This window comes from Oncorhynchus masou, chromosome 29 (assembly GCF_036934945.1).
Source record: "Oncorhynchus masou masou isolate Uvic2021 chromosome 29, UVic_Omas_1.1, whole genome shotgun sequence".
Taxonomy (NCBI): Eukaryota; Metazoa; Chordata; class Actinopteri; order Salmoniformes; family Salmonidae; genus Oncorhynchus; species Oncorhynchus masou.
In genome coordinates, this window is record NC_088240.1 from 52,334,815 (window position 1) to 52,354,902 (window position 20,088).

The window sequence follows — 20,088 nt, forward strand, 5'->3', positions numbered from 1 at the left end:
GCCAATGACAAAAGCTGGACCAAGAGTTGCCAAAGGTGGCAAACGCCAAGTACTTCTGCACCGTCGATGTGGTGAATGGTTTCTGGACCATGACAGTTGACCCTCGTGACCAACACAAGTTGGCTTTTTCTTTCTCGAACAAGCTCTTCACATTCAATTGTTGAATGTTCGGGTATGTGAACTCCCCCCTCAGAGTTCAACATCTTCCTGCACAAGGCAATGCCAGATGCAGCATCCAGGGGGACGACAATCTACATGGACAACGTTCTCATGAGAAGTTGAGACTTGGTCACATCACCTCAACAAGTTGGACCACTTTCTTACCCAACTCGGGACGGCAGGGGCCATCAGGAAGTTTGGCCATCATGAAATGGCAATGGCGCAGAACCAAGGTAAACTACGTTGGGCTTCTGGTGGGTGCTGAGGGCATCCTGCCACAGTCTAACAGAATCCAAGCAGTCTGCAACATCAAAACACCTACAAACATTCATGAGATGCGCAGTTTCTAGGCAGTATGTAATTACTCCATTCAATTCATCGAAAACTATGCCGACTTGTCAAAGCCTTTGACCTGTCTTCAGAAAGTCACCCCGTTAGTTTGGGATGCCACTCACAATGAACCTGTTGCTTCCTTGAAAAACCTGCTTTGCGAGGCACCCTGCCTGGTGTACCCCAACAAAGATTCAGATTCCCGGATTATGCGACGTTCAGAATGACACTGTAGAGGAAATGAATTAATTAGCGACTGTTGTAAAATCGACATTCTGATATTCTTTGAGTTAATTTGGGAAATAGAAACTCAATAAAGCCAAACTTTCCCATGCTGTCCCAGGTTATTGAGTTAATAATTACCTGATTAATTTAATCACATAATTATAAACCGTCAATCATTCGATGAACAGCAGTTGTCATATTAATCAATCCAACGTCACAACAATGGTCTATTTGCATATAGGCGTAATGCAGCTCTGATTGTTTATGCCGCACAGGTCTGTGTGGAGTATGGGCTGAGTAGTGTGTGTCAATACAATAGAATCCTACTCCGATGCGTTCTGCATCCGTTTTCAATGTTTGGAAAATACATAATCTTTCATCAGAACTGAAAATTAACCTGATTTCAACGTCTAGAAAATATGTCTAAAATACATATTTTCAATGTAATTCTGCTCAAAGGGTAGAGAATTTCCTAGTCGGTTCTTTCCTACAAGTCTCTGGCATCCCCACTAGAATATCACCATCGGTTAGCTAAACCTGTGGGCATTCTGTTAACGCCATGGTCTCTGCTCACCTCCCTGTCAGCAGTTTAAACCTGACTCACTCATGTTTGTTCAGTGTTTGTGAAACTCACATGATGTGAGCACAACATAAAGAGCAAGGAGCTGGGAGGTCTATAAATATCTATTTTGTTTCATGAATGACACTGTGGCTACTATTAGACATCAACAAACATAGCCATAAACCCTTAATGGGCCCTGACCATAAGTCGTAATAGTCTTGCACATAAATACACACACACACAAGTCTAACTGACACACACGCATATACACACACCTCCCTAATCTGCACTGATCAGTGGGTTTGGTCAGTTAACCCTCACATGCACTTTCCTGTTTTTGCTGTGAGGATGTGGTTACATCCGCACTTTCAATGCTTCTGCTGCAATCAATACACGTCATGCGACATGAGACCTACCTCTCATTCAAACTTTAATTCATTGGAATAACTATCACTTTAAATCAATATCACTTTCCTAGTAAGCTATTTTGTCAGGGAAACACAAAAATAATAGGTGACCGTTGATGTAAGCCTTGTTCAAATTTGCTTTGGAGAATCTAGCTCACCAGTCAGAAAAGAGGTACTAAATTCAATAAGCACTCAGGTGTTACGCAACATATGGGCTAATTAAGTTGCAGCATCACTTGGGACACCTCAAAGGCAAAAACCGTACGCAAATAGTATGTCCTCTGCATATAACACGATTGTGACTGACTCATGGCAGAACATGTGCCTGAGCCTCAAGGAGAGGAATCAAGGAGGATGGAGCTCACCTGCCCTCTGTTGGTCAACTGTCGTTCATCTAAAATTTCCTGGAGCAATAAAGAGTATGATTTCAATATTTACTCAATCTTGATCCACTATACCAAAACTGAAAATGTACAAAAACAATTACTGCATAACTCATGCTATTCACTCATCTTGAGACTTTAGCCAAGATTCAATCAGATCAAGCGTTAATGTCGATAACCAAGGTGTAACTGTGTTGGAGATGTCAAATCAGTGAGCAGCTGTTCTTGATCATTTTCATGAAGCCACACCCGTCCCACTTGTGTTAGATGTTCAGAATGAGAAAGTGTGGGCTATATAGAAATTACACTCCAAATGAAAATCATTAAACAAAATGAGGACGACCATCAGCCTAATACATCTCACATTCCAGTGTTCGAACTTGCAAACAAGGCTTCATGGGATTTATCTTAATGGCAATGTCCGCTTTAGGTATGTGGACTTGACAACTCTAACACAGTTCGACCACCCAAAAACTGCTATGTGGATGTCGGCTAAATAACTTCATGCTACGCCCATACTGTTTACAAATTAAGAAAGTATGACTGACAGATAAACAGTTATTTTATAATTATTGAACATTAATGAGTATGATAAAGCTCTCAATGTATGAACTCTAATAATATAGTATAAAAATTTAAAAAGTACAAATAACAACAGTCATTGTAAACATCCATAACAAGATAAAGCAACAGTTTATCATGTCAGTATTTCTTCAGCACAGTATAATGTTTTGATAATGTAGTGTGTCATACTGTTTGAAAACCATGCCTCCAAACAAAAATAAATTCAGAACAAATCCCAAACAGCTGGGAGAAACCTAGTTTTTCCCCCTGGAATTAATTACACTGAACAAAAATATAAAACGCAATGTGCAACAATTTAAAATACTTTACTAAGGTAAAGTTAATTTACAGAAAAGCCATAATCTATGGATTTCACATGACTGGCAGTACAGATATGCATATTGTTGGTCACAGATATCTTTAAAAATAAAGGTAGTGCGTGGATCAGAAAACCAGTCAGTATCTGGTGTGACCACCATTTGCCTCATCTCTTTCGCAAAGACTTGATCAGGCTGTTGATTATGGTCTGTGGAATGTTGTCCCACTCTTCAATGGCAGTGCGAAGTTGCTGGATATTGGTGGGAACTGGAACACGCTGTCGTACACGTCAATCCAGAGCACCCAAACATGCTCAATGGGTGAAATGTCTGGTGAGTATGCAGGCCATGGAAGAACTGGGACATTTTCATCTCCCAGGAACTGTGTACATTTCCTTGCGACATGGGGCCGTGTATTATCATGCTGAAACATGAGGTGATGACCGGCGGATGAATGGCACGACAATGGGCCTCAGGATCTCGTCATGATAAAATGCAATTGTGTTCTTTGTCCGTAGCTTATGCCTGCCATAACCCCACTGCTACCATGGGGCACTCTGTTCACATTGCCATCAGCAAACTGCTCACCCACACGACACCATACACGCTATCTGCCATCTGCCCGGTACAGTTGAAACCCGGGATTCATCTGTGAAGTGCACACTTCTCCAGCGTGCTACTGGCCATTGAAGGTGAGCATTTGCCTACTGAAGTCGGATGCGGCACCGAACTGCTGTCAGGTCAAGACACTGGTGAGGACGATGAGCACAAAGATGAGCTTTCCTGAGACGGTTTCTGACAGTTTGTGCAGAAATTCACAGTAAACCCACAGTTTCATCAACTGTCCGGGTGGCTGGTCTCAAACGATCCCGCAGGTGAAGAAACCAGATGTGGCGGTCCTGGGCTGGCGTGGTTACATGTGGTCTGCGATTGTGAGGCCGGTTGGAAGTACTGCCAAATTTTCTAAAATTACATTGGAGGCAGCGTATGGCAGAGAAATGGACATTCAATTCTCTGGCAACAGCTCTGGTGGACATTCCTGCAGTCAGCATGCCAAAACTTGAGACATCTGTGGCAAAACAGCACATTTTAGAGTGGCCTTTTATTGTACCCAGCACAAGGTGCACCTGTGTAATGATCACGCTGTTTAATCAGTTTCTTGATATGCTACACTTGTCAAGTGGATGGATTACCTTGGCAAATGAAAAATGCTCACTAAACAAGGACGTAAACAAATTTGTGAACAACATTTGAGAGAAATTAGCTTTTGGTGCGTATGGAACATTTCTGGGATCTTTTATTTCAGCTCATGAAACATGGGACCAACAGTTTACATGTTGCATTTATATTTTTGTTCAGTATACTTATTTCATACAAAACAGCCAAAATGGCTTAATGCAAGTCCATATTTTCCAGGGAAGGCACAAAAAAAGTGATCAAAAACAATGTAATACAAACTCTGGCCTAAAATGGCCATTTCAGTAAAAAATGGCTACACACAGGGAGGGCATCATTGGTAGAGGTTGTTGTAAGAGAATATGGAATAGAAAAACAGGCAAGTAACATGATGGATGAGGAGGAGTTGTGGGCGAGTCAGTCAGTCTGCATATCCAATGCTGCCGTAGGGCTGGAATGTGCCACACAACAGAAATAAAATGTAAATAAGAGAAGTTCGCCACAGGGCTTCTTAGATGCGGCAGAGAAAGGGAGGGGATATATGACACCAGGTATCATAGCCTAGTGACGGATGCGACATGTGATGGTTAGTCCAGTAGTATGCAGTGCATTATATCCTGTAGAGGGGAGGGGGGACGGACGCTGATGAGCTCAATTTGGGCGTCCATGTTTGAGCTTGTCGATGTGGAATGTGAGTTTTAGGGCAGGCCCGAGCTTCAAGCCCATGTATTTCATCATCATGTCGCTGCGTAGTAACAAGAGGGCTTTGCCATCAATCTCCTGCAAAACATAGGAGTGGGATAACATTTTCATTTGCTATTAAAGTTATAAACTCAACAAAACACTTAAGAATTTGAAAACACTTCCACTAAAAACAATGGCAAAACATACAGTGCATTGGGAAAGCATTCACACCTGTTGACTTTTTCAACATTTTGTTATGTTAGAGCCATATTCTAAAAGGAATTAAATAAGTTTTTTCACTCATCAATGTACACACATTATCCCATAATGACAAAGTGAAAACAGTTTTTTATAAATGTTTGAAAATGTATTAAAAACAAAAACAGAAATACCTTATTTACATAAGTATTCAGACCCTTTGCTTTGAGACTCGAAATTGAGCTCAGGTGCATCCTGTTTCCATTGATTTTCCTTGATGTTTCTACAACTTGATTGGAGTCCACCTGTGGTAAATTCTATTGATTGGACATTATTTGGAAAGGCACACAACTGTCTATATAAGGTCAAACAGTTGACAGTGCATGTCAGAGCAAAAACCAAGCCATGTGTTCGAAGGAATTGTCAGTAGAAATCCGAGACAGGATTGTGTCAAAGCACAGATCTGGGGACGGCTAACAAAGAAATTCTGCAGGATGAAGGTCCCCAAGAACACAGTGGCCTCCGTCATTCTTAAATGAAAAAGTTTGGAACAACCAAGACTCAGGAGTGGCTTCGTCACAAGTCTCTGAATGTCCTTGAGCGACCCAGCAAGAGCCCGGACTTGAACCCAATCAAACACCTCTGGAGACACCTGAAAATAGCTGTGCAGCAACGCTCCCCATCCAACCTGACAGAGCTTGAGAGGATCTGCAGAGAAGAATGGGAGAAACTCCCTAAATATAGGTGTGCCAAGCTTGTAGCGTCATACCCAAGAAGACTCTTGGGTAGACTAATCACTGCTAAAGGGTCTGAAAACATATGTAAATGTGATAGTTTGCAAAATGTTTATAAAAAACTGTTTTTGCTTTCTCATTATGGGGTATTGTGTGTAGATTGAGGGAAAAAAACAAACAATTTAATACATTTTAGAATGAAGCTGTAAAGTCACAAAATGTGGAAAAAGTCAAGGGGTGTGAATACTTTCTGGATGCACTGTAAGTGTCCCTCTATGCTGAGTGTACTGTCAGGCTGATATGTACATATACAATAGGATAGTACTGTTCTATTAAATTCTGTAGATACGTACGTGTTTTCTGAAGAGATCTGCGTGGGGGGCCAGTAGGGGGTCTATGTCTCTGATGAACTGCATGACGTCCTTCACCGTCCACAGGTTGGGGTCCTGGCCACTGGGCCGGGGGCTCTCTCTGAAACGCTCAGAGCCTGTCGGATGGCGGGTCAGAGTAGAGATACAGAGGAACATTAGTCACCAATCACCAGCGGGGTATGTTATTATGGGATGATGAGCAACTCCATCTAAAGTGTTACCGAAAAGCCATACACAATCCATAAATTAGCTTGGCTAAAAATCGAATCAAATTCACTGGACAATATCATTTTTGCCTTTAATGACATGCACTGCATTAAAGATAATCCCCGACCTGAAGAGTTGAGATGTAGCAACTTGGTGGGGGACCGCAGGCCCAGAGGCTGCCCTGTTGAGCCCGGGGACAGGGGGCTCTTTTTTAAGTGCCCCGAACCCCCTACACCGTTCACCATGAGGAAGGGTTCACCTGGAACAACATGGACAGGAGAGTCAATGACAAGGCCCAAGTGACACACCTGTAGCTTAACTGTAGTCAAAAAGTTTGCTTAGTGGGACATTACTGGCTACACCTTGGGCTGTTGTGACCGTATTACCGCCACACCGGCAGTCTTGAGTTATGACCGCAGTAAAATTCCATGCGACTGTTGAGTCATGGTAATCTCCTCTTATGCACTCCGGACATGCTTTGGTAATACCTAACTTGCTAATGACAATCAGGTCCCAATGGCCTGGAACTCAGGGGTCTATTGTCCCTCCAACTACTCTGACATCAATGCAAATGTTATCGAAAATCACTTATTATCAAAACAGTATTGCGCTTTCAAAACTCACCTCAATGTGATGATCAATTTGAAGAAAGAAGTTCAACAGCAGGTTGAAAGTGAGTGTAAAACATGGTCGTTGTGGATGTTGTTTCAAAGTCTAACACAACAAAATGGACAGCGCTTTCTAAGGTGATGATTCATTCAAAACACCAATACGCATTTTAGAGCTTATGCATACGCATTAATTTATGAGCCCAAGCCCAAAAAATACCTCAATTAAAATTATGATTGTGCCGTTACACCATACATTTATTTATTTTTTATTTTATTTTACCATTATTTAACTAGGCAAGTCAGTTAAGAACAAATTCTTATTTTCAATGACGGCCTAGGAACAGTGGGTTAACTGCCTGTTCAGGGGCAGAACGACAGATTTGTACCTTGTCAGTTCGGAGGTTTGAACTTGCAACCTTCCGGTTACTTGTCCAACACTAGGCTACATAGCCTACCACATAATACACATAATACACAAAACTGATTTAAGATGTCTTTGGTACATGATTGGTCTAGCCTATACAAATTTGAGTAATCGCCATTGAGTGTGGACTGTATTATTATGCATACTGGATGGTTAACTTATGCTACACTCCAAAATGTCTATCCATGAGTCTGGGAGAGAACATACAGTGGGGCAAAAAAGTATTTAGTCAGCCACCAATTGTGCAAGTTCTCCCACTTAAAAAGATGAGAGAGGCCTGTAATTTTCATCATAGGTACACTTCAACGATGACAGACACAATGAGAAGAAAAAAATCCAGAAAATCACATTGTATGATTTTTAATGAATTTATTTGCAAATTATGGTGGAAAGTAAGTATTTGGTCAATAACAAACATTTATCTCAATACTTTGTTATATACCCTTTGTTGGCAATGACAGAGGTCAAATGTTTTTGAAAGTCTTCACAAGGTTTTCACACACCTTTGCTGGTATTTTGGCCCATTCCTCCATGCAGATCTCCTCGAGAGCAGTGATGTTTTGGGGCTGTTGCTGAGCAACACAGACTTTCAACTCCCTCCAAAGATTTTCTATGGGGTTGAGATCTGGAGACTGGCAAGGCCACTCCAGGACCTTGAAATGCTTCTTACGAAGCCACTCCTTCGTTGCCCGGGCGGTGTGTTTGGGATCATTGTCATGCTGAAAGACCCAGCCACATTTCATCTTCAATGCCCTTGCTGATGGAAGGAGGTTTTCACTCAAAATCTCACGAAAGACCCAGCCACGTTTCATCTTCAATGCCCTTGCTGATGGAAGGAGGTTTTCACTCAAAATCTCACGATACATGGCCCCATTCATTCTTTCCTTTACACGGATCAGTCGTCCTGGTCCCTTTGCAGAAAAACAGCCCCAAAGCATGTTGTTTCCACCCCCATGCTTCACAGTAGGTATGGTGTTCTTTGGATGCAACTCAGCATTCTTTGTCCTCCAAACACGAAGAGTTGAGTATTTACCAAAAATATATATTTTGGTTTCATCTGACCATATGACATTCTCCCAATCTTCTTCTGGATCATCCAAATGCTCTCTATCAAACTTCAGACGGGCCTGGACATGTACTGGCTTAAGCAGGGGGACACGTCTGGCACTGCAGGATTTGGTCCCTGGAGTCCCTGGTGGCGTAGTGTGTTATTGATGGTAGGCTTTGTTACTTTGGTCCCAGCTCTTGATTTCTTCAAATTCACTAGGTCCCCCCGTGTGGTTCTGGGATTTTTGCTCACCATTCTTGTGATCATTTTGACCCCACGGGGTGAGATCTTGCGTGGAGCCCCAGATCGAGGGAGATTATCAGTGGTCTTGTATGTCTTCCATTTCCTAATAATTGCTCCCACAGTTGATTTCTTCAAACCAAGCTGCTTACCTATTGCAGATTCAGTCTTCCCAGCCTGGTGCAGGTCTACAATTTTGTTTCTGGTGTCCTTTGACAGCTCTTTGGTCTTGGCCATAGTGGAGTTTGGAATGTGACTGTTTGAGGTTGTGGACAGCCGACTTTTTTACTGATAACAAGTTCAAACAGGTGCCATTAATACAGGTAATGAGTGGAGGACAGAGGAGCATCTTAAAGAAGAAGTTACAGGTCTGTGAGAGCCAGAAATCTAGCTTGTTTGTAGGTGACCAAATATTTATTTTCCACCATAATTTGCAAATAAATTCATTAAAAATCCTACAAAGTGATTTTCTGGATTTTTTTCCTCATTTTGTCTGTCATAGTTGAAGTGTACCTATGATGAAAATTACAGGCCTCTCTCATCTTTTTAAGTGGGAGAACTTGCATTGTCCGTTGGAAGAGGATTTATGCCATTCTGAACTTGTTTCAATCCTTGGTGGCTGACTAAATACTTTTTGCCCCACTGTATAACCCTAGGCGATGCTGTTGGATGTGCAGGGCGGCTTACAGATACGCCTACAATTATAGTGAATTTGTATTTGATTTTGAATAGCCAGTTAATAGGGAATTTTTTATATTTTCATAATTAATTGGGTGACACATTACCTTTCGCTATACAGACTACCTCACCACCATGCCTTTCCATCTCCTCCTCGCTCTCCTTTATTCCTTTCTCGAGCGTGCAGAGGTGCTGTCAACAGTTTAGTGAAATTTGTTTTGTTGTGAAAACATGTTACCATCGATTGAAAAACGTATTGGCGGGAAAGTGCACGGCCTTGATTCGCTATTCGAGTGCATGCAGATGATATGTATTTTTCCCCTTCCCCATTTGATAATGAGCCATTATAAATCTAAACAAATTGTAAGGTTTATATCATTCACAACTAAAGTTGCCAAATAACTAAACCTAGTGTATAGGACCTGTTTCAAATGATCACTTTTACACTCAACATAACCACTTCATATGCGCGCACTCGCTCTGGAATGGGGAAAAATATAATTTCTATTTTATTCAGCTAAGTTCAATTATATAAAATCATGGTACGGGACTTTTAAGCATAGCTTAATGAATAAGACTACAGCCTATGGCATGGAGCATAGCCAGATAACATACAGTATGCCAACTCACATTCTGTTCTTCTGAAATACATTTTCTTCATATCATGTTTCTTTAGACCTGACTAAAATAAATGATGAATTTATTGTGACGGTGTATATTAAATAAAATATACACCATCACAATAAATCCATTATAGTCAAGTCTAAAGAAACATGATTTGAAAATGTATTTCAGAAGAAAAGTTGGCATACTGTATGTTATCTGGCTATGCTCCATGCCATAGGCTATAGGCTTGTTCACTTAGCTGACAAGGTACAAGCTGCTGATGAGCTTGCCTTTGGGACAACTATATTTAAAAAAAAAGTATAATCTTAGAATGTAGATGTTCCTAAGGCACGCGCATCAGCAGCTTGTATGTGGCTTGTATGCAATTTGTATTCGTGGAGGCCTGGAAATGCTAAACGTGTTTCTGTTAATTAACGGTCAATTACCGTGAGACCGGCAGACTTTTGCATTACAAAAACCGGCTGACCTCCAGTCCTAGCTACACCCTAAAATAAGAGTTTTTGTAGGTACTCAAATGTTTTCCATTTGTTTGTCCCATTAGAGGTGCATGTTTCTATTTTCATCAATCAAGTCATTTTAAATGAAGCGTTAAGGATTTCCTAAGGAGCTGTACCTTCCGAGGAGAGGCAAAGGTTTTTGGCCAGCTTGTGGGGGAGGGGGCTGTAGTAGGAGTCTTGAAGGAACCGCTTGGAGCCTCTGCCTGGACCCGTCGTGAGGCCCTCCCTAAAACTTCTCCTTTCTGGAGAGAGTCGTAACAGAAAAGAAAACTAGTGAGGAGTGAAAAGTAAATACCTACATACTTGACTCAAATCGAGACTGTTACAATGGTGAAAAGGCCAAAAAGAAACAGACAACCCTTTTCTGTCCTGAACCAACAGTATAGTCATGGTTATGCCCCAGTACAGTGTGTGTGCTGACCTGGGTAAGCGTGGCTTTCGTAATGCAGGCCCCCTTGGGGAACGGGCTGGCTGCCAAACAGAGGGTCACAGTAGAGGTTGTGACAGAGTTTCTCCAGGAAGCGCAGGACGTACGTGACGCTGTTGACCGTGGGCAGGGTGAGGGTATGGTGCTGCTGGTCAAAGTGGGCTGCATGGGACATACACAGAGGGCAAGGTTTCGGCATTGACAGCCAATTCCTCACATTTAGCAACAATGCCAAGTGAATAGGAGATATAGAGCTTTGGTTTGATCAATTTCAGGAAAAAAAGATATACCAGTCTGTTTTAACAACTGGTCCTGATGTAGTGCACAGGGAGGCTTGAAATAAATGAAGGAAAAATCATATTTTTTAAGGAAATGCAAAGACTCTTTGATTATCTCTATAACTAAACTTATAATAAAGCTTATAGAGAGCATAGCCCATACAGAAAGCAGGTACCAGTCCTTACCTGATATGACCTCTCCTCCGTGACCTGGCTTGAGGCAGGAGAAGACAGAGCTCTGGTTGTGGGCACAGTCCACACAGGCCTGGACACACTGCTGTAGCACCGAGGAAGCCCGGCCTGGACCAAAGTGGTCGGGCAGCTGCTGCACCCGCCGCCCGTCCAAGTGGGGTCCCACCTTCCCATACTTGTTCAGGTATACACACACTGTGGGGACACGTAGGTAGATGCAGGCAGTCACGCACACAAACACAGAGGCATCTAACATTCAGCGTGTTTACCACTTTGGCTGAAAAAGGCATATTTGACTTAATGCTCCAAATATATTTAACAATATCACATTTTCATCGATGATTGACTCGCAAGGATGTCCGAGGGCATACAATTATTCATAATACAGGTTGCACTGGGCTCCACATAAATCCATATGAGTGTTAATTTTAGTGATGAAGTACTACTTTGTGCGTGTGTACCTGTTGCAGCATGCAAGGCGGCGCTGGGGATGGTGGCGTTGTCCAGGGGCACCGTGCTGGTGTCTGGCTCTGGCATACTGCTGTTGGGGGAGACGGGCACGGGGTTGGGCACCACCCGCGGTTTTCTCTGTTCACACAGACACACACACACATTTACACAACGTGTAGTGGGGTGGTATGCGCTCATCCATAAAAATAAAAAAAAACACCTGTCCCAGGTGCTGGATGAGTCACTTTGTACCTAAAAAAATATATAATTGTGTGTTTGTGTGGTTACCTTGCTGCCGGGCTTGGGCCCTCTTTTTTTGGGGATCTTGATAGACTCCACTTGACCCTCCTGCAGGGCCATCCTCTGGGCCCAGTTGGCTGGCAGCCTCCCTCTGGGCCGGGACATGGGTTGCCCTGGGCCTGCCATGGCACCCTCCAGCCAGCCTGCTCTCTTCGCCCAGCCCAACTAAACACAGAGAAGGAGTGAGAGGACAATGTTAGGGTTAGGTCAATCACTCTAGATGTCAATGGGAGGGCAAACATGACTTTTCTCAGTAGCAGTGGAATCAGAATATAGGTGAATTCTTGACTTTAGTTCAACTTTTGACCAACAAGGTCGTTATTATAAAAGAGTGTTTAGGTGCTGCGACACAGGATGAAACATCCAACCCTACCACCTACCCTTCCCAACCCCGGGTCCTTGGTCTGTACCTTACTCCCCGGTTTGGGGCCTCTCTTCTTGGGGACCTTGATATGCTCCAGTCCATTTCTGGGCAGGGGGGCTTGTGTTCCTACTCCGGCCCCCTTCTGGCCCCAGAGCTCTGTCAGCTTGGCTTTCCTGCGGCCTGGCTTGCGTCCCCGTTGGCCAGGCGGCTGTCCTGGCACGGGGTGCATGGCTCTTCCCTCGCTACCGTCTGAAAGGCAACCGAGGGTCTTGGGTAGCACTGCTGTCCCCAGAGAGAGAAAGAGCGATAGGGGGAGTGTAAAAAAAAAAAAAAAAAAGTTCAAATAGGATGTTAAGAAATCAAACAAATGCAATTTATCCTCTAGTCTAGAGATTAGAGATCGGGGGCGGCAGGGTAGCCTAGTGGTTAAAGTGCTGGACAAGTAACCAAAAGGTTGCAAGTTCAAATCCCGAGCTGACAAGGTACAAATCTGTCGTTCTGCCCCTGAACAGGCAGTTAACCCACTGTTCCTAGGCCGTCATTGAAAATAAGAATTTGTTCTTAACTGACTTGCCTAGTAAAAAATAAATAAAAAAAAAAAAAAAAAATTAAAATGCAGCCAGACAGGAAACAATGAAAGTCAGATTCAGGAAGTAGCATCAAAGTAACACAAGAGCAGCAACTTAATCAAAATCATGACAGACTCAATGACATAAACAGCCAGTGATAGGCAATAATGCCTCTAACAACACATCTTTTGTGTTAAGGAAGGCCATGGTGACCCAGTTTGCTTTCAGCTGCGGAACAAAGAGGCAACTTGTGTTATACACTTGTGTTACACTCTATCCTTCATAGAGAAGGATGAGAGACAGACAGAGAAAAAGTGTTGCCAGGACCACAAATACAAACTCCATCTAGACACCGTTGCCCTAGAGCACACAACAAACTATTCCTGTCTTGGCTTAAACATCAGCACCACAGGTAACTTCCATAAAGCTGTGAATGATCTGAGAGGCAAGAAGGGCCTTCTACGCCATCAAAAAGACACCAAATGCAACATACCAATTAGAATCTGGCTAAAAATCTTGAATCAGTTATACAGGGCCTTCAGAAAGTATTCACACCGCCTTGACATTTTCCAAACATTGTTGTGTTACAGCCTGAATTTAAAATGGATTACATTTAGATTTTCTGTCATTGGCCTACATGCCCATAATGTCAAAGTGGAATTATGTTTTTCAAAATTTGTACTAATTAATAAAAAAAATGAAAAGCTGAAATGTCTTGAGTTAATAAGTATTCAACCCCTTTGTTATGGCAAGCCTAAATCAGTTCAGGAGTAAACGTTTCCTTAACAAGTCACATAATAAGTTGCATGTGTGCCATAATAGTGTTTAACATGATTTTAAAGGACTATATCATCTCTGTGCACCACACATACAGATAATTGTAAGGTCCCTCAGTCGAGAAGTGAATTTCAAAACACAGATTCAACTATAAAGACCACCATTTTCCAATGAATGCCTCGCAAAGGACACCTATTGGTAGATGGGTAAAAAAAAGAAGACATTGAATATTCCTTAGAGCATGGTGAAGTTATTAATTACACTTTGGATGGTGTATCCCCCAGTCACAATTTTCAAACCTTCCATAACAAAACCATCACCTATAGAGAGATTAACCGAGAGAAGAGTCCCCTCAGCAAGCTGGTCCTGGGGCTATGTTCACACACAAAGCATGGACAGCAACACAGTTAGACCTAACCAAATCATGAGAAAACAAAAAGATAATTGCTTGACACCTTGGAAAGAATTGACCAAAAAAACTGAGCAAACTGCAATGCTATTTGGCCCAGAATACCTGATCACTGAGACTGACCCAAAATTAAGGAAAGCTTTGACTATGTACAAACTCAGTGAGCATAGCCTTGCTATTGAGAGGCCACCGTAGGCAGACCTGGCTCTCAAGAGAAGACCGGCTATGTTCACCCTGCCCACAAAATGAGGTGGAAACCGAGCTACACTTCTTAACCTCATGCCAAATGTATGACCATATTAGAGACACATATATCTCTCAGATTACACAGACCCATGAAGAATTCGAAAAACAAATCAAATTTGTATAAATATATATTTTTTGATAAACTCCCATATCTATTAGGTAAAATACCACAGTGAGCCATCACAGCAGCAAGATGTGTAACCTGTTGCCACAAGAAAAAGGGCAACCAGTAAAACACAAACACCAATGTAAATATAACCCATATCTCTGTTTATTTTCCCTTTTGAACATTGTTACAACTCTGTACATAGCCATAAAATAACATTTTAAATGTCTCTACTCCTTCGAAACTTTGTGTGTTTAATATTTACTGTTCTTTCCTGATTGTTTATTTTACTTTGGTTTATTATCTATTCACTTGCTTTGGCAATGTAAACATACAGTATGTTTCCCATGCCAATAAAGCCTTTTGAATGGAGTTGAGAGTTCTTCACTGAGATTGATATCAATGGCAAAACTGGCAATGAGTGATACAAAGCAAACAACTCACTTCAGGCACCAACACACAATAAAGGGTGAGACAAACCAATACAGACCGTGCACAACAGAGAGGCTCCTGAGCTTTGTGAAGTGGTTCTGATACAAACCAATCAAGCCCAGACAGACAGACAAAGACAGTGAAAGTAGACAGTAGAGTTCCTCTGCACTAAGTTACCCGTGTGACTCATCCTCTCTGCACACTTCCTTCCTCTCTTGAGTTTTGATACACTTGCAAGGCCTCGCCAATGGGGACCGGACAAGGTCAAATTCCCCATAAACCGCAGACAATTACTCTCGCTCGTTGTAATCTCTGTGCTATTCTCACCAGAGGAAAAAGCAAACTGGTAGCCTATCGAGGCCCATCAAGTAGAACATGCTGACAACTGCCTGGGAAATAAGAGTAGTAGCAATAAAGACGCAAACTGCTGATAGCTGTCAGATATGGTGTTAACATGTATCTTTAAACGTCACACCCTGTAGTACACACCCTTTCATTCTTAGGGGCCAGGCCAAGTCTAAATCACGCTCTGCCTAAAGTGTACGAAACAAGACGATGACAATATGTGCAGCATGCAAAGTCACACATGAATGCGGACACTCGCACTAACACATGACTTGGCCTGTGGGGCAATATACCAGACTTGGGTTCAAATAAAAGTGTATTTGACTATCTGGTATTTAAAATACTTTTTTCTGTGTATTTGAGTATTTTCAAATACACAGCTTAAAACAAGTACTTTTGAGTATTTGAATGGTTATTTGTAAAACTAAATAAATAAATAATCTACCAAATTGTAATTGATAGTATTTCCAAATACTTATTTCAAACACTATTTTCAAATACCTGGGTTAAACGCATGGGAGTGTATATGAGTCAGTGTATTTTCAAATACTTTCCGAAAGTATTTCCAAATAACATTAAAATATTCAACTTGTCTTTTCAAATATAATATATTAGAATACATAATTCACTTACATCTTAGTCATTTAGCAGATACTCTTTGAAGAGGTAGGGTTTCACATGTTTTACGGAAGAAAATACAATGCTGTTCTAGCTTCAGGGGGAAGGTGGTTCCAGCCTTGTGGTGCAAGGACAGAGAAGAGCTTGGACTGGGCTGGTGGGAGCTGCCAAGAGACCAGAGGTACATCTCTGTGCAATTGTGAAAGTAATTGAGACATTTGAAATGGTATTTGAACCCAGGTTTGTAAAATACACAAACCCATAATGGCACGCACCGAAAAAGTCTGCAGGTTATAATTATACTCATGTACACATCAGTATCAGATACAGTGCCTAGCATAAGTATTCACCCCCACTTGGATTTTCTTCACATTTTGTTGCGTTACAAAGTGGGATTAAAATGGATTGAATTGTGATTTATTTGGTCACAAACTACACAAAATACTCCTTAATGTCAAAGTGAAAAGAAAATGTTATAAATGTTTACAAATTAATAAAAAATAAAAAACAAAAACATCTTGGTTATATAGGCATTAATTTGTTATGGCAAGCCTAAATAAGTTCAGGAGTAAAAATGAGCTTAACAAATGACATAATAAGTTGCACGGACTAAGTCTGTGTGCAATAATAGGGGGCAACATGATTTTTGAATGACTACACCATCTACACCACATAACCAAAAGGACGTGGACACCTACTCGTCGAACATCTCCTTCGAAAATCATTGGCATTAATATGGAGTTGGTCCCCCCTTTGCTGCTATAACAGCCTCCACTTTTCTTCCAAAGGCTTTCCACGAGATGTTGGAATATTGCTGCGGGGACTTGCTTCCATTAAGCCACAAGAGCATTAGTGAGGTCGAGCACTGATGTTGGGCGATTCGGCGCTCCAATTCAACCCAAAGGTGTTCGATGGGGTTGAGGTCAGAGCTCTTTGCAGGCCAGTCAAGCTCTTCCACACCGATCGACAAACCATTCCTGTATGGACCTCGCTTTGTGCATGGGGGCATTGTCATGCTGAAACAGTAAAGGGTATTCCCCAAACTGTTGCCACACAGTTGGAAGCACAGAATTGTCTAGAATGTCATTGTATGCTGTAGCGTTAAGATTTCCCTTCACTGAAACTAAGGGGTCTAGCCCGGACCATGAAAAACAACCCCAGACCATTATTTCTCATCCACCAAACTTTACAGTTGGCACTATAAATTGCGGCAGGTAGCGTTCTCCTGGCATCCGCCAAACCCTGATTCATCCTTCGGACTGCCAGATGGTGAAGCGTGATTCATTACTCCAGAGAATCCGTTTCCACTGCTCCAGAGTTCAATGGCGGCGAGCTTTACACCTCTCCAGCAGGACACTTGGCATTGTGCATGGTGATCTTAGGCTTGTGTACGGCTGCTCTGCCGTGGAAACCAATTTCATGAAGCCCCCAACGAACAGAGGCACTTTTGGAACTCGGTAGTGAGTGTTGCCACCGAGGACAGACGGTTTTTACATGCTATGCACTCGGCGGCCCCGTTCTGTGAGCTTGTGTGGCCTACCACTTCGCAGCTAAGCCGTTGTTCCTCCTAGACCGGGGCCGGGGCAGCTCTAGCAGGGTAGAAATTTGACAAACTGACTTGTTGGAAAGGTGGCATCCTATGCCGGTGCCACGTTGAAAGTCACTGAGCTCTTCAGTAAGGCCTTTCTACTGCCAATGTTTGTGTATGGAGATTGCATGGCGGTGTGCTCGATATTACAAATCTGTCAGCAACGGGTATGGCAGAAATAGCCGAATCCGCTAATTTGAAGGGGTGTCCACATACTTTTGTATATATAGTTAAAGTACCTCACACACTCAATTCTCTTTAAGGTCCCGCCATTGAGTAGTGAATTCTAAGCACAGATTCAACCAAAAGACTGGGGACCAATTTTTCACAAGGCAAAGTCTGAATATCCCTTAGAGCATGGTGAAGTTATTAATTAGGCTTTGGATGGTGTATCAATACACCCAGAACATGTACAGACCAGCTGGCTGGAGTGTTTACAGACATTCAATCTCTCCCTATCCCAGTCTGTTGACCACACTTGTTTCAAGATGTCCACCACTGTTCCTGTACCCAAGAAAGTGAAGGTAACCGAACTAAATGATTATCGCCCAGTAGCACTTACATCATCATGAAATGCTTCGAGAGGCTAGTAAAGGATAATATCACCTCCACCTCCACCTTATCCTACACACCCCATCAGACCCCCGATGCAAAAATAAGGAAGTTACCCCACCTAAATAAGGCAAAAGTTACATTTGAACATTCTTGAGAAAGGACAGTCAATAAATAAAGCAGGCAGCGGACCATTTTGTAGTGCTGAAACGTAAAGCTGCAACCGCAGTGCAATCAATAGGAGGTGAACAGCGCTTGGTGTTGAAATTATAGTCTTGTTATGCAAGTGGCTCACAGGAAGAGATAATCTTCATTTTAATTTGACTTTATAAACAAGAGGGTTTAATTGCAGCCTATTTCTTCCGAGCTTTACATAAAATAACTTGGCTGAGGTAGGCTATGGCTTAACAGCATCTTTCAGGAGAAAAGAAATGATGTTCTAATAGAAGTGGGAGTTTTTCAATTAGGCCTGCTTACAATGGCAACTTTACAAAAATGTAGCATCCTACAAAAAACAATCACGTAAAGAAAAAAAGATGATGTCTGTAAATGTCTGTGTCTGAATGTCTATCAGGAGACTCGGGATAGCCTGCTCCTGTAATGACAGAACAGAAAATACTGTCAACATGAGACCTAAATAGTCTCGGATAAGTATTTGCTAAGTTATATAGGCTACTAAGTCAATGGGAAAAGTTGCATTTCTCCTTGGACATGATCTTGTTGATGGATGTGATTTTGATGCGCAGGCAGTCCTCAATTGACTTGTGTGAAAGCCGGTCTCTGTCATAAGTCTAGATTGCGTTCATAGGAGGACTCGCAAGTGTAAGTTGATCCAAACATTGTTAGCACATAAAATGCCAATTCCTTTATTGTGCTCTATTCCTTTGAGCTTGCCACCCAAAACGCACTCTGGGTACTCCTGATTCTTCAACGTGCGTAAGCGCAGCCTTCCAGATGAAAAGTCCAAATCATCAAACTTCCTAGTAAAGGCCTCAAGTTTTTCCACCACGTCCACGACTCTTTTCCCTCTTCTTCGTAACTGCAGATTTAACCTGTTTAAAGTGACAGAACAGGTCAGCCCAAAAAAGAACGGAGGGGAAATCCTAATTTTCCAGAATGTGAAGGTGGTCAGCTACTGCACATACAGTGGGGGAAAAAGTATTTAGTCAGCCACCAATTGTGCAAGTTCTCCCACTTAAAAAGATGAGAGAGGCCTGTAATTTTCATCATAGGTACACTTCAACTATGACAGACAAAATGAGAAAAACAATCCAGAAAATCACATTGTAGGATTTTTAATGAATTTATTTGCAAATTATGGTGGAAAATAAATATTTGGTCACCTACAAACAAGCTAGATTTCTGGCTCTCACAGACCTGTAACTTCTTCTTTAAGAGGCTCCTCTGTCCTCCACTCATTACCTGTATTAATGGCACCTGTTTGAACTTGTTATCAGTAAAAAAGTCGGCTGTCCACAACCTCAAACAGTCACATTCCAAACTCCACTATGGCCAAGACCAAAGAGCTGTCAAAGGACACCAGAAACAAAATTGTAGACCTGCACCAGGCTGGGAAGACTGAATCTGCAATAGGTAAGCAGCTTGGTTTGAAGAAATCAACTGTGGGAGCAATTATTAGGAAATGGAAGACATACAAGACCACTGATAATCTCCCTCGATCTGGGGCTCCACGCAAGATCTCACAACGTGGGGTCAAAATGATCACAAGAACGGTGAGCAAAAATCCCAGAACCGCACGGGGAGGCCTAGTGAATGAACTGCAGAGAGCTGGGATCAAAGTAACAAAGCCTACCATCAGTAACACACTACGCCGCCAGGGACTCAAATCCTGCAGTGCCAGACGTGTCCCCCTGCTTATGCCAGTACATGTCCAGGTCCGTCTGAAGTTTGCTAGAGAGCATTTGGATGATCCAGAAGAAGATTGGGAGAATATCATATGGTCAGATGAAACCAAAATAGAACTTTTTGGTAA

The 20,088-nt window shown here is 42.2% G+C and overlaps 1 protein-coding gene across 21 annotated transcripts in view; it reads right to left on the bottom strand.

The window, feature by feature from the left end:
- Window positions 1-2,610: 2,610 nt before the first annotated feature.
- LOC135519973 (polycomb protein SCMH1-like) overlaps window positions 2,611-20,088 on the bottom strand; it is a 43,463-nt gene continuing 25,985 nt past the window's right edge. For 12 of the 21 annotated variants that reach the window (XM_064945251.1, XM_064945253.1, XM_064945242.1 and 9 more), the window contains 10 exons: window positions 12,470-12,735; window positions 12,078-12,254; window positions 11,801-11,927; window positions 11,334-11,534; window positions 10,864-11,031; window positions 10,559-10,684; window positions 6,445-6,576; window positions 6,093-6,226; window positions 5,200-5,322; window positions 2,611-4,903 (listed from right to left, as the gene is read on the bottom strand). In XM_064945251.1, the coding sequence (XP_064801323.1) occupies window positions 4,775-4,903; window positions 5,200-5,322; window positions 6,093-6,226; window positions 6,445-6,576; window positions 10,559-10,684; window positions 10,864-11,031; window positions 11,334-11,534; window positions 11,801-11,927; window positions 12,078-12,254; window positions 12,470-12,735 (1,583 nt within the window). In that variant the 3' untranslated portion in view covers window positions 2,611-4,774. The other 9 variants (XM_064945260.1, XM_064945259.1, XM_064945255.1 and 6 more) reach the window with 8 other exon arrangements.